This window comes from Siphateles boraxobius, unplaced genomic scaffold, assembly GCF_051911475.1.
Source record: "Siphateles boraxobius isolate OS27281-9 unplaced genomic scaffold, OSU_SipBor_1 25, whole genome shotgun sequence".
Classification (NCBI taxonomy): Eukaryota; Metazoa; Chordata; class Actinopteri; order Cypriniformes; family Leuciscidae; genus Siphateles; species Siphateles boraxobius.
This window is the reverse complement of record NW_027508866.1, coordinates 26,467,961-26,482,109: the sequence shown is the minus strand read 5'-3', so window position 1 is coordinate 26,482,109 and position 14,149 is coordinate 26,467,961. Positions and strand designations below refer to the sequence as shown.

The 14,149-nt window shown below is 37.8% G+C and overlaps 1 protein-coding gene across 13 annotated transcripts in view; it reads left to right on the top strand.

Moving 5' to 3' along the window:
- nrg1 (neuregulin 1) overlaps positions 1-14,149 on the top strand; it is a 103,736-nt gene that overhangs the window by 75,641 nt on the left and 13,946 nt on the right. For all 13 annotated transcript variants that reach the window (XM_077243416.1, XM_077243413.1, XM_077243412.1 and 10 more), the window contains one exon: positions 12,915-13,053. In XM_077243416.1, coding sequence (XP_077099531.1) covers positions 12,915-13,053 — 139 coding nt within the window. The remainder of the gene's footprint in view (positions 1-12,914; positions 13,054-14,149) is intronic.

Sequence of the window (14,149 nt, the reverse complement as noted above, 5' to 3'; positions counted from 1 at the left end):
GGTGGATTGTAACAGGCTTTGAATGGATTGCCAAAGGCATTGTGGGTACAGCGAATATATGATACACTCCTGAGAACAGACGTCCCATGAGTGTCTGCTGCATAATGATATTGGTGAGATGCACATCAGTCTTATATTACAATGCACATGCACAAGGTCAGCAAGACCGGAAACGCTACGCCAGCAGCGGCTCATCTTCTGGATGTGTGAACGTCACACGATGGCGGATTCTTCTGAATCTGAAGCATCATATCTTAATAATCTCTAATAGTCTATGTTTATTTCTTTGTATATCATGGAGCAGAAATAATCCTCACCGACAGAGAGATGTTTGAATCTGTGGAAAGCTGAACTGGGTTTTCCTAACGATCACATTCAGAGTCTCATTAACACCACACACACACACACTCACACTCACACACACACTGAGCCAGAGAGGAACATGCATGTGTTTGTGTCTGAGCAGAGTGTGTGGAAACCACATTCCCCTCTGAGCAGTGTCTCCCAGCCGTCCACATAACACACGTCTCACTGTGTGTTTTTCTCTGTTTGAGAGCTAATGAGCAGACATCTGAGATTACACAAAAACATGCCATCACGCCTCTCTCCTGATCACTGCAGGCTGAACTTCATATGCTTTACACACATCTCAATTCGTATTATACAAAAACCGTAGTTGTTGAAATGTCATTGCATTAGAGAACAAAATATCAGAATCAGAATCAGAAAGAGCTTTATTGCCTAGTGTGCTTTCACACACAAGGAATTTTCCTTGGTACTGAAGCTTCCAGTGCACATATACAAATACAGATACAACAAGAAACATAGTAATACAAATTCTACAAATAAAATTATTTTTAAAAAAATGAAAATACTATAAAAATATATGGTCACAGTTGGGTTTTGTCAGAATAAACATTTACAGATTATGAACATATTTACAGTATTTTAAATAGTATGAATAAATATAAATAAATATAAATATCCCCTGAATTTTTAAGATATTGCACTAAACAGTGGGAGTATTGCACTTACAGGCATATGCCTTGGGAGATATGTTAACTGTTCAGAAGGGAAATGGCCTGTGGGAAGAAACTGTTCCTGTGCCGAGATGTTCTAGTGGCCAGTGATCTGAGTCTCCGTCTTGACGGTAACAGTTCAAACAGGAGGTGTCCAGGGTGAGTGGAGTCTGTGATGATTTTACCTGCTCTCTTCCTCACTCTGGAAGAGTACAGGTCCTGGAGGGATGGCAGGGGGGCACCAATGATCCTCTCCGCAGTCCGGACTGTCCGTTGTAGTCTCCTGATGTCTGATTTGGTAGCTGAACCAAACCAGACAGTGATGGAAGTGCATAAAACAGACTCAATGACGGCTGAGTAGAACTGAATCAGAAGCTCCTGTGGCAAGTGTCAGAGCAAGGGTGGCAAGTATCAAAGCAAGGGTTATTTATTGTAAAGAAAGATACAACCAAAACATTTGACAAAAGAAGTTTGTTCCATTTTGAAATGATAAAATTAAAACACACTTACTTTTAAGTGAAATTTGGGTAACACTTTAGAATACGGTTCCTTTGTTAATTAATAACTACACAAGAACCAATGAGTAACACAATATTAACAATCTAGTAACTATTATTAACTAACAAGAAACTCTGATTAACGAACTAGTAAGTAATAGCGCACAGATGAAAGTGGTAGTTCACTATTAACTAATCAATAACTACTATTTTTTTAATGCTTCCCAGAGAACTACTGAAAAAGTTTATTAACAATCTAGTAACTACTATTAACAAAAAAGAAACTCTGATTAAACAATTAGGAAGTAATAGTGCACAGATGAAAGGGGTACTTCAATAACTACTAAATTTTTTATGCTTCCCAGAGAACTACTGAAAATTTTCATAATTCATACAAAACTAATCAATAACCAATGCAGGATAAATGACTAGCACTACATTAACATTTGAACTGCTACTGTAAACGAAAACACAAGGTTGTTTACATTATCAATATGTAATAGTACAGCAGACTGTTAATAATTGGCCTATGCTGTCTATTTATCAACTGAATAATTTTAAAGAAATGGATTTTTAAATACAGTAGTCTGGACCTTACTTGTCCTGTGGCCAATTTTCCGGCATTCCCCTGGACTGACATTGAATCAATTTATTATTTAACTTACCTCACAAAAAAATATGTTTTTATGTATGTCTCCAAGCTCGTGTGTGTGTGTGTGTGTGTGTGTGTGTGTGTGTGTGTGTGTGTGTGTGTGTGTGTGTGTGTGTGTGTGTGTGTGTGTGTGTGTGTGTGTGTGTGTGTGTGTGTGTGTAATCTTGTGAGTGAGAAGATTCTACACTTTATTGGCTTTTCATTAGTAACTACTGTAAGAATCATGGGAACAAACTAGTAATGACTCAAATGTTACTACATACTTCTATGGGAATAACTAATTATTTGGATCCGTATTCTAAAGTGAAGATCATGGGAACTAGCTAGTAATGACTCAAGTGTTACAATACTTCTAAATAAATTTTCTTAAAGTATACTAAAGTTCACCAAAAATCTCAAACGCTTGAAATGACTTTTGTGTTTGGTTGCCCAAATCATGACTAGATCATGTAGTAACACTTGAGTCATTACTAGTTAGTTCCCATGATCTTCACTTTAGAATACGGATCCGAATTATTAGTAATTGCCATAGAAGTATGAAGTACCACTTTCATCTGTGCACTATTACTTCCTAATTCGTTAAACAGAGTTTATTTTTAGTTAATAGTAGTTACTAGATTGTTAATAAACTTTTTCAGTAGTTCTCTGGGAAGCATTAAAAAAATAGTAGTTATTGATTAGTTAATAGTGAACTACCACTTTCATCTGTGCGCTATTACTTACTAGTTTGTCAATCAGAGTTTCTTGTTAGTTAATAATAGTTACTAGATTGTTAATATTGTGTTACTCATTGGTTCTTGTGTAGTTATTCATTAACGAAGGAACCGTATTCTAAAGTGTTACCGAACTTTGTGATGATGTTAAATTAAATGTTTTGCTCTAGGTAAATTTCAAATAATTAATTTGTAATAATTTTAATAACCCAAAACTAAGCCCAAATATAACCTTATAATACATATTAATTGATATTACTCAGTACGTAAATATATAATGACAGTGTAACACAGACACCTTAAAATAAAATGTAACCAGTATATTTTAGTTTTGGCAGTATACTTTAACCATACTTACACTAACCATAACCATACTAACCCTAACTCTAACCCCAAGACAATAGAAGTAATTCTGAAATCACATATAAACTTAAGAATTTAAGTCCCTCTTAAGTGGGTCAAAAATCACTCTAAAGTTCAGCTAATTGCATTTAATATAAATTTAAACTTTTATACATTTCCAATTAATAACAACCATTTATTAATCTATTATTTTATAGTTATAGTATTATAGTAAAATTATAGTAAAATTATGCTAATGTGTATTTATTTTTCTCAATATTTCACATTGTTAATACATGATAATCACTACCTCTCATAATTTGGTGCTGTGTTTGGAGCAAGACCAGTAGAGCAACCAGAGGCTTTAGATGCCGGGCCAGTGCTGAGACTAATGAACAGAAAGCACAGATCACACTGCGTACTTCTGTCTGAAACTGCTCATGATCTGTGTTTCCATTGGAACAAAAGAAGACATGCACTCTCTTTAACACGGGATTATAAAAATGAGCCTTTTCTATACCGGACGGCAGTTTGACTTACTGTTACTGTCCGTACTGTTATACGGTAGGGGGCGCTATGACTTTTTCTGAAAGAGTACAGAATCTCCTGATCAAAACACAGACGAAGAAGAAGAACCAAAGACAAGGGATATCATATGTAAAATAACGTGATCATCAACATTAAACAGCATGTAAATCAAAACTGCGTAATGTCACTGAATGAAATGTCGACCCAGGACGAGCGACTGTGAAGCTTTAGGGGTGTTGATGGACTCCATCTACTCCGTCTGATGAAATCAGATCTGATGCAGTCTTTGACAAAAACATGATTTTCTCAGCTTTTTGATCAAAATTTTGCTTTTTAATGAAACATAAGTGTTGATAAAAAAGAATGCACTTTTTTTAAGCAGAGGCACTGCTCTTTCTTTTAATATATTGCATACAACAAAATATTCTGGGGGCCATGAGTTTTGTGAAAATGGTCAAAAACGCTGGCGATGGCTGTCAACTTTTTTTTGAAACCGCTGGCGTGGAAAGAGTTAACTGCAGTGTTCAGGTGTGATGTGTTGTTAGTGAGTGTTGCAGGACATGTGTCTCATGAGGGATTCAGCACCACCAGTGAGCCTGCGTTTGTTTGTCCTTTCTGCTTCAACAGTGAACATCTCAAACCCCATAGAGAGCGACACATATACACACTGAGCACAATGACCTGCCCAATGTCACTCAGTAGGTATACACACATAATACTCATTGACTGTGAGTTTGAAAATATGACACAAGCTCCAGTTTACTGACTATTGTGACCATGAAACGATGTGTCCATATTTCCTTTCTTTTGAATCAGTGCTTCTTTCTGGGTTTTAGTGTTGTTTTTGCTCACTGTCATGGTTGACTTACTGAATTTAATTGCCTGTGCTGAGTACTGTAGATGTGTGCAATTGCATTAGAATCAGAAAATAAGCTATAAAAGCACATGCTTTACTATTGGGACTCATAGAAGCTAGACTTCAGTTGTTTTATCGGGGGAGAAATTTATATAGTAGCCTACTTTTATATCATCTCAGGAACTCTGAGAAACTCAGGAACCACACCACACGTAGTACAACGACGAGAACCGACAAGGAAAAGGGAGAAATAAAAGGCTTAAATGCTTGGGATAACAAAAGGAACATAATCAGGAGACACAGGTGAGAGATATGATGACGATGAGACAGGTGCTAGAACTCTGAAATAACGATTAGCGGAAGAAACTGGGAACAGGACTGAACCAAACACACTTGGAAGGGGGAAACACAGGACCTAACTATGACACACACATTCTTCTGACTATAAGTTTGTAACTATAAGTAATGTCAACTTATTCTACTAACCCGAACCCTTTAACCTATAACAGTCTACTAATACTCTGAGATTTAGTTGACATGTAATTGCAAATTAATGAGATTTAGATGACATGTAGTTGAAAAGTTACTTATAGTTAGTAGAATGTAGGGTGGGGCATTGACACATATTCCATGATTCGATTTGATTTCAAATCACAAGCTTGCGAAACGATTTGATCCAATATCGATTAATTGGGGCCAATCAGGTATATGGCAAACTTCCTCAAGGAAAAAATATCTCCCAACTAATGCTGTGAACTATATAGGGAACCACAGTTGGTACTTCACTATAATTTTGAAGGTTAAAATTAACTACTTATATTTAAATTACACATAAGGACGTTTTTATAATAATGACGCTATAATAATACATTTCTAATGACGTTTCGTTTTTTTCTTTTATATAAACATTTAAATAGTGATCATATAAACATGACATACGTATGCAAACATATATCAGTATTGAAGAACAGTTTAAGTAACAATACAATGAATATGCAATATAGTGCATATATTTAGCTAAATGTTTCTCTCTAAAATCAGTTTTCTAGCTGACTATCGAGTTTTTGGTCATTGAATGGCTTTCCAGATGTAAATGTGACATTGCGTGACATTGTTATTGACGTCTTTCTGTGGTTAAAATACTGATTAAACGATTACATGATACGGATTCCAGTAATTTTTACTTTATCTTTCAAAATTCCTTCTGATCATGTTTATTCATGTTTATGTGGTGTTGTAACTAGTAAAGCAGAATAGATGATCAGTTCACGTATACTCAACTTGAATTGAGGCATTTATTGTTTGAATTTTGTAATACAATTGACAGAATTTAAAAGCTGAGACTTTGTTTCATATCAACAAAGCACAAAGTTTTATGTGATTTATTGGATGGAAGGTGTGCTACAAAGCATTGTTTATTCATCAACTGAAAATAGCCTTGACTGAAAGATTGATTCTTGGGTTTTAAGAATCGATATCGGTTCTTCAAAATGAGAATTGATCCAAATCAATAAATTTATATTTTTCAACCTAGCCCAAGTAGAATGTCTATCGAAATACTATAACTCTAGATTTTGTGTAAAAACTGCCTACTGTAGGTGTCCTTTAGGATTAAGGAATCATGGATGTTCTTCAGGAGCATCTTAAGTATTCCTTACCTAAGTTATAATGGTTGCAATGCTTACAGTATGAGTCATAACCATTGCAACCATTATAACGTGTCAATTTTATTGCATCCGTTTTGCCTTCCTTTTGATTGGCTACTGTGGCCGGTTGCATTAGCAGTCCATGGACGAATGACTAAGCAGTAAGCAGAAATCTTGACCTACTTACCAGCCTTCCAGCGAATCACTTATGCCTGTACTGTGCACACAGTGCAACATCTATTTAATATGCCCAAATTTGCAAATTAGAGTGATAGTTTATTTAAACATCTCAACATCTGTAATCTTTCTTTCACTCTCTTGGTCAGTTCACCTCTTTCAGTAACTCACTTCTAAAACATTCCCTTCACCTGCCAGTCTCTCTCTCTCTCTCTCTCTCTCTCTCTCTCTCTCTCTCTCTCTGGGCGGGGGAGGTTCAGTCTCTATGTGGTCTCTTTAGGGTCTCTTGATGTAGGTCAGGACGCCTGCAGCTTTGCCAAGATCATCCATTAGCTCAGCAAGTCCACGCACATGTGATTTGAGAGCTACTTTTTACAGTTCACTTCTCTTTTCATTGTAGATCTTAATGCTGAAGCCATTCACAGTATCCATAATTGGTCTTAACGAGTATTTCAAGGGTACAGTGCAAATTATGAGCAGTCACTGCAGAATGATGATCAGTCTGTGCTTTCTTCTGCACAGGTCAGGTGAGACTAATTGTTTTGAAAATGTTGGAAACAAAAGAGTTTTCCTCACACATCTGTCCCATGATCAAGTGGTGTTCCCTCTGTGGCCGTGGCAGGACGACCACTGATCGCATGACAAAACTTTCAGCCAGCTGGAGCATGATATGACCTCACACTTTAAATTTAACTTTAACTGTTCAAACTTGACATTATTAGTGCCCAGGTTTATATTCTAGATCTACAGATTCATACCTAGAGATCACAGAGATTTAGGTTGAATAGCCTATGAGACTGTGAATATACCCTGGTAAGAAAATCCTGCATAAACTAGCATTAAATCCAAGCTGGTTTATGCTGGTCTAGCTAGTGGATGAGCCATAGTCATGCTTGAACATGTGCGACACTAATGACTTATCCTATAGCCTATGGAAGGAAGAGAAAACACATTGTCAGGTTAGATGGCTGACGTTATCCTTCAAATATCCTGTCTTCTGTTTTTTTAACAAATCACACCCTGGTTGTACACATGCCAACATCACAGCAATGTTGTAATTCGTGTAATTAGTAATGTTCCTAATTATTTTCCGGAAGTGTTTGGGGGCATCCATATATTATCCTGTAGATTATTATGGTCTAGTGTCATCAGTCAGAACCATTTCCAAGTAGGCATCCTGGTCATGGTTACGGTTTGCTAAATATTCACTAGTAAACTGAGATTGCCCTTCAAAAAAATATTATATTATTATTATTACTAATTATGATGAGCAATCCCTAGCTACATATCAAAGACAAAAGTCATGTGCAAATGAAGTGTAAAATGAAAAACAGCTGTGTTTCTCCGTCTGACATCTGTAAACATAATCATCAGGGCGCTGAAGTGTGTTTAACACCCTTCTAATGCAGTGTCTCTGTTTGTAATGGTTTGCTTCAGAATTAGTCATTCGGCTTCTTTTGTAAAAACTTCCTCTCTAATTTAAAGTGTCTATGGTTTGCTGACGTAAAACCTTTAAAGAATGCGCTGAAAAGTAATATGTCCATACAGGTCCATTAGAACAGGAAATCACTCCCAGAGAACAATCGTGGCGCACGAGAAGTTCTTGGCGTTTTTCACTGCCTGAAGCGATGAGTTCTGCTCTTTACACACATTGCACAAGACACACATTAGTTTCCCGCTGGTTATGTTGAGAGAGGCCGTGGTTACAGAATAAACAGACCTCTGATGGCATTGCTGTAGCATTGACTGGGCATGTGTGAAGTGAATCAGGTAAGCTGTGAGAGAGGTGAGGTGTGTGTGTGATATCAGACACACTTCCTCAGCTCTCTGAAACATGCCACGCCAGAACTAACACTGGCTGTAACACTGCACACTACTAACACTGGAGTTGTGCAACTCTAGGCTTTCTCTGGTTTATCGATCCAGTTTGTTCTACTGTTCTCCTATCTACTATGAGAGTAAATTAGTTCTCTCTTGAAACTGAAAGTGGCAGTTCTTTCAAAGGGGGAAATTCTCTCATCATTCTCTTATAACCGGACTTTAAAAAAATAAAAATTACAATTTAATGCTTGTAAACTTCGGGAACTGACTTTTATGGTGCATTTGCATTGAAGCTTGAACAGTTCAGTTCCAATTAACTCTAATAAAACTGCATGCAAAAGAGCAACAGAAGCAAGTCAATGAAGGCAGGATTTTTATTTTTTAGCGTGAACTATCCCTTTGGTTGTCTCTCTGTGTTTCACTTGTTTATGTCCTGTGGTAACATGCTGTGTGGCACATAATCTTCATCTTTATGAATGCACTGACCCTTTCACTGTCTTCAATTGATTCTAGCATGTTAGCAAACAGCAGTACTGTACATCGCAGATGCTGTTATCACGTACATTTTAAAGCATTGTTTGAAAGATAAAGATGTCAGATATCCTGTGCCTTGAGCACACAGCGCTCCCTGAGTCACATCAGACCTGCAGTATGAGTCAGCAGAACACTGAGTTTATACACCTGAAATCACAAACCCATCTCAAAGAGTACAGTACGCCTCAGTGTATGTACAGAAAGCGACTGGAGTGTGTTGGTCTCCCTGTGAGGGTGTGGATCTCCTCATACGCAGCAGAAACTGCTGGTCCAGCAGAAGCAGAGAGCAGGTTTGCACTGCAGCATGAATGATGATGATGCAGTGTCTGTGCAGAGCTGGCGTCTCTGGTTACTTCCCAACAGCAAAAAAAAATGAAATGTAACCAAATCGATGCAGCAGTGCCCCTGAAAGCATTCGCGTGGAGATCGAGACTGAAGCGCTGCTGCATTGCAGTGGATGCGTCTGCACCTTATTTTTAGGGAGCGTTTATTTTAACACTCACTGCGTCTTGCAGCTATTCTCACTGACAGAGAAGCTGCAAACTTACTTAACATTAAATACTTTTTAGAACTTGAAATGCCCAGTGGTGTGACGAGTTTTACCATGTTTCTTATCTCCACTGTTAACTATTATGCATGCCGCTTTTATGATCACATTACAATTAGGAGACACATGGAATAATTGTGTTTTCAAATATCCGTTTGTCACACTGCAGGAGCATTTAAAATGAACTAGTGAAAAACATGCACTTTCCTTTATTAGTCAATTCACAAATTATTCAGACACCATATACAATTTTTTATATTTTTTTACTAGTGGGTGCAGGAAACTATAGTTAATTTATGTAAGTTAGGATAGCAAGGTGTCTCAATAAATTTAGGTTTGACTGTATATTCATATTAGTTTTAACTAGAGATGCACCGCATCCTTTTGATTGATACGATATAAAGATATATGAAAGGATCGGCACTGATCATCGGCTGTTTTTAAACAATTGGCCGATGGCCGAAAGTGAATAGCTTTAATCAGCCAATACATCGGTGCATCTCTAGTTTAACCCTAAGATCTTGATAACAGAAAGTCCATGAACTTGTTATGTGTCAACTCCACATTACCATCCCAATCCTTAAGCACTACCACCACCTCTACAACCAGCACTTAACTATAAACATAGACTTGCAAATTAACAAAAAACTTCTTTATGACCAGGTCAGTTCATTAACATGTAAAAAGACCCAAGTACAAGCATGAAGTTCACCCAGCAATCCAATGTTCCCTCACTTCTCTCCTTGGCTCTTCTCTCATATTTGTTGCCAGACTTTGACTGCATTGAGATGTGCTCATACGTGAGTTGAATGAATAGGCTTCTGTCTCTTCTGTCACCTTGAAAAGACTCAGATGTGCTCCTGCTGTTTTGATGACACTTCCACTTCACCGATGTGCCCGTCAATGTGAGTGCAGGATGCCAAGATGCCAACATCACATGAATAGTGTCTATTTAAAGTCTTGTCGTTCTACTTACAGTCTTTTCATTAGCCGTTTTCTTTCAGGCACTGATGGTCAGTCATATGCAAATGCACATCACTTTCCCTTCCTTGGAAAACACTGAACGTTGTTGTTATGTGACATATGATCAAATGTGCCTGATCACTAATGCTGCACGTTTAATGGGAGTGAAAAACGGCAATTAGATTAACGGGACAAAAGCAATCTGTTACGCTGTCAATTATTCATGAGGTTCTGGTTGTCTCAAACATCAGCAGTTCGGATGGTAAAGATTGAATTACATTGAGCTCAAAGGCAGAACGTCTCCTGCTTCAGTGGTCACCTGATGGGGTCTGTGACCTATGAAATCACAACGAAACTAACTGGATTATCTGTCAGGATGAAGGCTGAGTTTTATTCTAGCCTTGAAATATCCCCAGCGTTCAGTGGCTCATGTCTTGCACTGACAGTGTGGAAGGGAAGTCAGGACGGCCGGATGTGGCAAGGTTTTCCGGCCCATAAACGAGAGTAACTTGATGTCAGAGGTGGTTAGAGATGGCTATCAATATTTCCTGGTGGAATTGGTTTGGTGCTTAAAGCAGAAAATAGAGCCATTAGTATATGATCATGAAGTCACTCTGGGAGGGTCTCGGTCAGGAATTCACGGTTGGGTTGATCGTCCCTTCCTCAGAATGGTGACAGATTCAGAAGGATTGCGGATGTGTATGCGCGCGTGTGTGTGTGCGCGCGTGTGTGTGTGTGTGTGTGTGTGCGCGTGTGTGTGTGTGTGTGTGTGTGTGGACAGAACGATACTGATACTGTTTCCTTTGTGAAAAAGAAGTGCACTTTACACTGCATACTTTAAAAAAAGTACATATTACAGAAATAATATGCTTTAAACGATACACTTAAGTTATGTAACTGCATGTTATTTACAATTAAATAAAATGTATTATAGTTTCAATTTATATTAAATGCATTTAGCAGAACGTTAGAGTGATTTTTTGACCCACTTAATTTGGACATAAGTACATCTGGTAAACTTTATAATACAGTTCCATCATTAATGAATAACTACACAGGAACAAATGAGTAACGCACATATTTTGATTAAGTGTTACTACATCCTTCTAAAGGAATTACTAATTATTTGGATCAGTATTCTAAAGTCAGGATCATAGTAACCTACTAGTAATGACTAAAGTGTTACCAAATTTATCGGGAAGGAATTACTATCCAAAGCCTTACAAAAACCCCAAAGCTCACAATAACTTCATTAATGGTGAGTTACCATGATCTTCACTTTAGAATTAATCATACATTACGCGTTATTCACATTAATTATGAACCTGTATGTAGTAGTTCATAGTAGTTCTCTGGGAGTCATGAAAAAATAGTAGTTATTGATTAGTTAATAGTGAACTACTTTCAATAAACTTAGCGCTATTACTTACTAATTCATTAATCAGTTTCTTGTTAGTTAATAGTAGTTACTAAAGTGTTAGTAATGTGTTACTCATTTGTTCCTTTGTAGTTACTCATTATTTGATGGAATACTAAAGTGTTACTGTGCATCTTTATATGAAATTTCATACTTCTGTTTTAATATTGAAATATTGTACTGACAAGCTTTTATGGTAAACCAATGTCATTTCTATTGATACCTGTATGTCATGTATTTAAATATATTTGAAATTACACATTTGGAATGATAAAGTTGCAATTTAGTACATTTAAACTTTAACATATATTAACTTTAAATGTAATATTGAATAACACTATAGTTAAAATTATAATCAAGAGAATAATTGTATATCTTCAATCCAGTTAAGTGCTTTTGTTTTTCACGCTGGTTGGCCAGCGTGTGAGGAGTTTGAGCGCTCACCGCTGCACTGACGACGTGTTAGAGACTCAATGCCAGACGTGACGTGTGCAGGGAACTCGTGAGCTGCCGTAGAGGTGCTCATTTAAAAATGTTGATGAGCAGAGGTTTTGCAGATCGGAAGTGCAGAGGAAGGCAGTAGGTCCAGAGTGCTCAGGGAAACACTTTGTCATCGCAGTCACTATCGACACACCGGAGTCATGCGCTTTCACATATCCAGATATTATCGCAATGTTACAGGTATGGAGGGATATTATATGATGTTGTCTGACTTACGATTTCTTGAAATAGTTTGACATTTACAAGGTTGCCTGAGCTGTTTTCATTTTGAAATTGTCCCTTGCTTTAAACTAAATTACGACGTTGCATGATAGTTCATTGCTGCTTTGTTAAGTGACTGCATTTAAAACATTGGTGCTCATCTTTTAGTCTGTGAAGGTGTGTAATGAAGTAGCTGTTTGGTTGAGAAGTATAGCTCTACCTGTGTGCTCACATTCTTTTTTTAGTGAAATGCGACGACCCCGTTTACTTCAGTCTGATCAATAGCTCAAAATAGCCTGTCTCTTCTAATATTTAGCAGATGTTTTGTAAAGGTCGTTTGGATAAGACACACATACTGTGCATGTCACGAGCTGCAGCTCCAGTTCAGACGCTTTTAAATTCTTGATCTCAGATTAGTGTTAAACCTAAATAAGATCCTCTGGGGTAAACCTACTCCTTTCTCAGTGCTCTTATGTGTTGTGTTGTGTTGTTCTGTGCAGCGGCCACCAGCACCACTCCCTCGGCCAAGACCTCCAGTCACATGACGCCCTGCAGCGAGAGCGAGAGAAAGTTCTGCGTGAACGGAGGGAAATGCTACACGCTGGAGGTCACGCCGGGAAACATCAGACACCTCTGCAGGTACAGCTCACATTCGTGTGTTACAGCTTCAACATTCAGTCTGCTAGTTACTGTCATTCTACTGATCTTAGATAGGTTTAATTAATTAATGAGCTATTAGCTCAAACAGTGGAGTATTGCATTTGCAACACCAAGGTTTGATTCTCAAGGAATGCATGGAATGCACAATGAATATCTTCAATGCAATGTTGGATAAAGTATGAAATGCATGAATGTAAATGTAAAACCATGTTGCAAGCGGAGGTTTTCTGCGTGCAGGACACTGACGGCACACTTATTGTCCAATCCAGTGAATAAGCACAAACTGTAGTGCTGATGTCAGGGCTCTGTTCTCATCAGTAAGCACTGCAGATGAGAGACGCTTCTCTCAATGCAGGGGCAGACAGACAGCAGCACTCCTCAGGGCCTGTAGATCTCTGAGCATCCAGCAGTGGTCACGTGACCCTTCACCAACATGTGGAATTAGTGCTAAGTCAAGTATGACTGTACTAGTGCTCTTAATAATTTGATCAGACATTGTAAAAACTAAGATTAAAGCGGAGTGTGTGCATCATCCGGCAGCATTTGTGCTCCAGACATGAATAATGGGGGGGCTTATCTAGAGACCAAAAGAAGATCACAGAGGATAGATTTTATCATTGGAGACAACCACCCAGTAATCCTTGACTATCACTTAGCAACACCCTGACAACCACCCACAACACCCCAGCATCAAAGCGACTGTTGGATGTCCGAGCACCATTCACCTTTTCTTCAAGGAATGCGACATATCCAGTTGTTGTTAACGTTTCTCATGACTTTTGATGAATCTGAAACAGTTTTTGACTGAGGACCGGAATACAAACACAATCTCAAGTTGAGGCAAATCATCACAATTTTAGAGAATTGGTGGCAAATTAATTTCATTCATATGTTTTTGTACGATCTGCTTATGCCCCAGTGATGGTTATGTTTTGGGGTTTGGGTGGAACTTCATACTACCTTTTTTCACATCATATGAATTCATATAAAATAGCCACCTCATAAAATTGTTCTAATTTCCCGTGAGATTGGGTTAGGTATACTCTCAGTAAACATCCCGATGCTGCTCACGCTG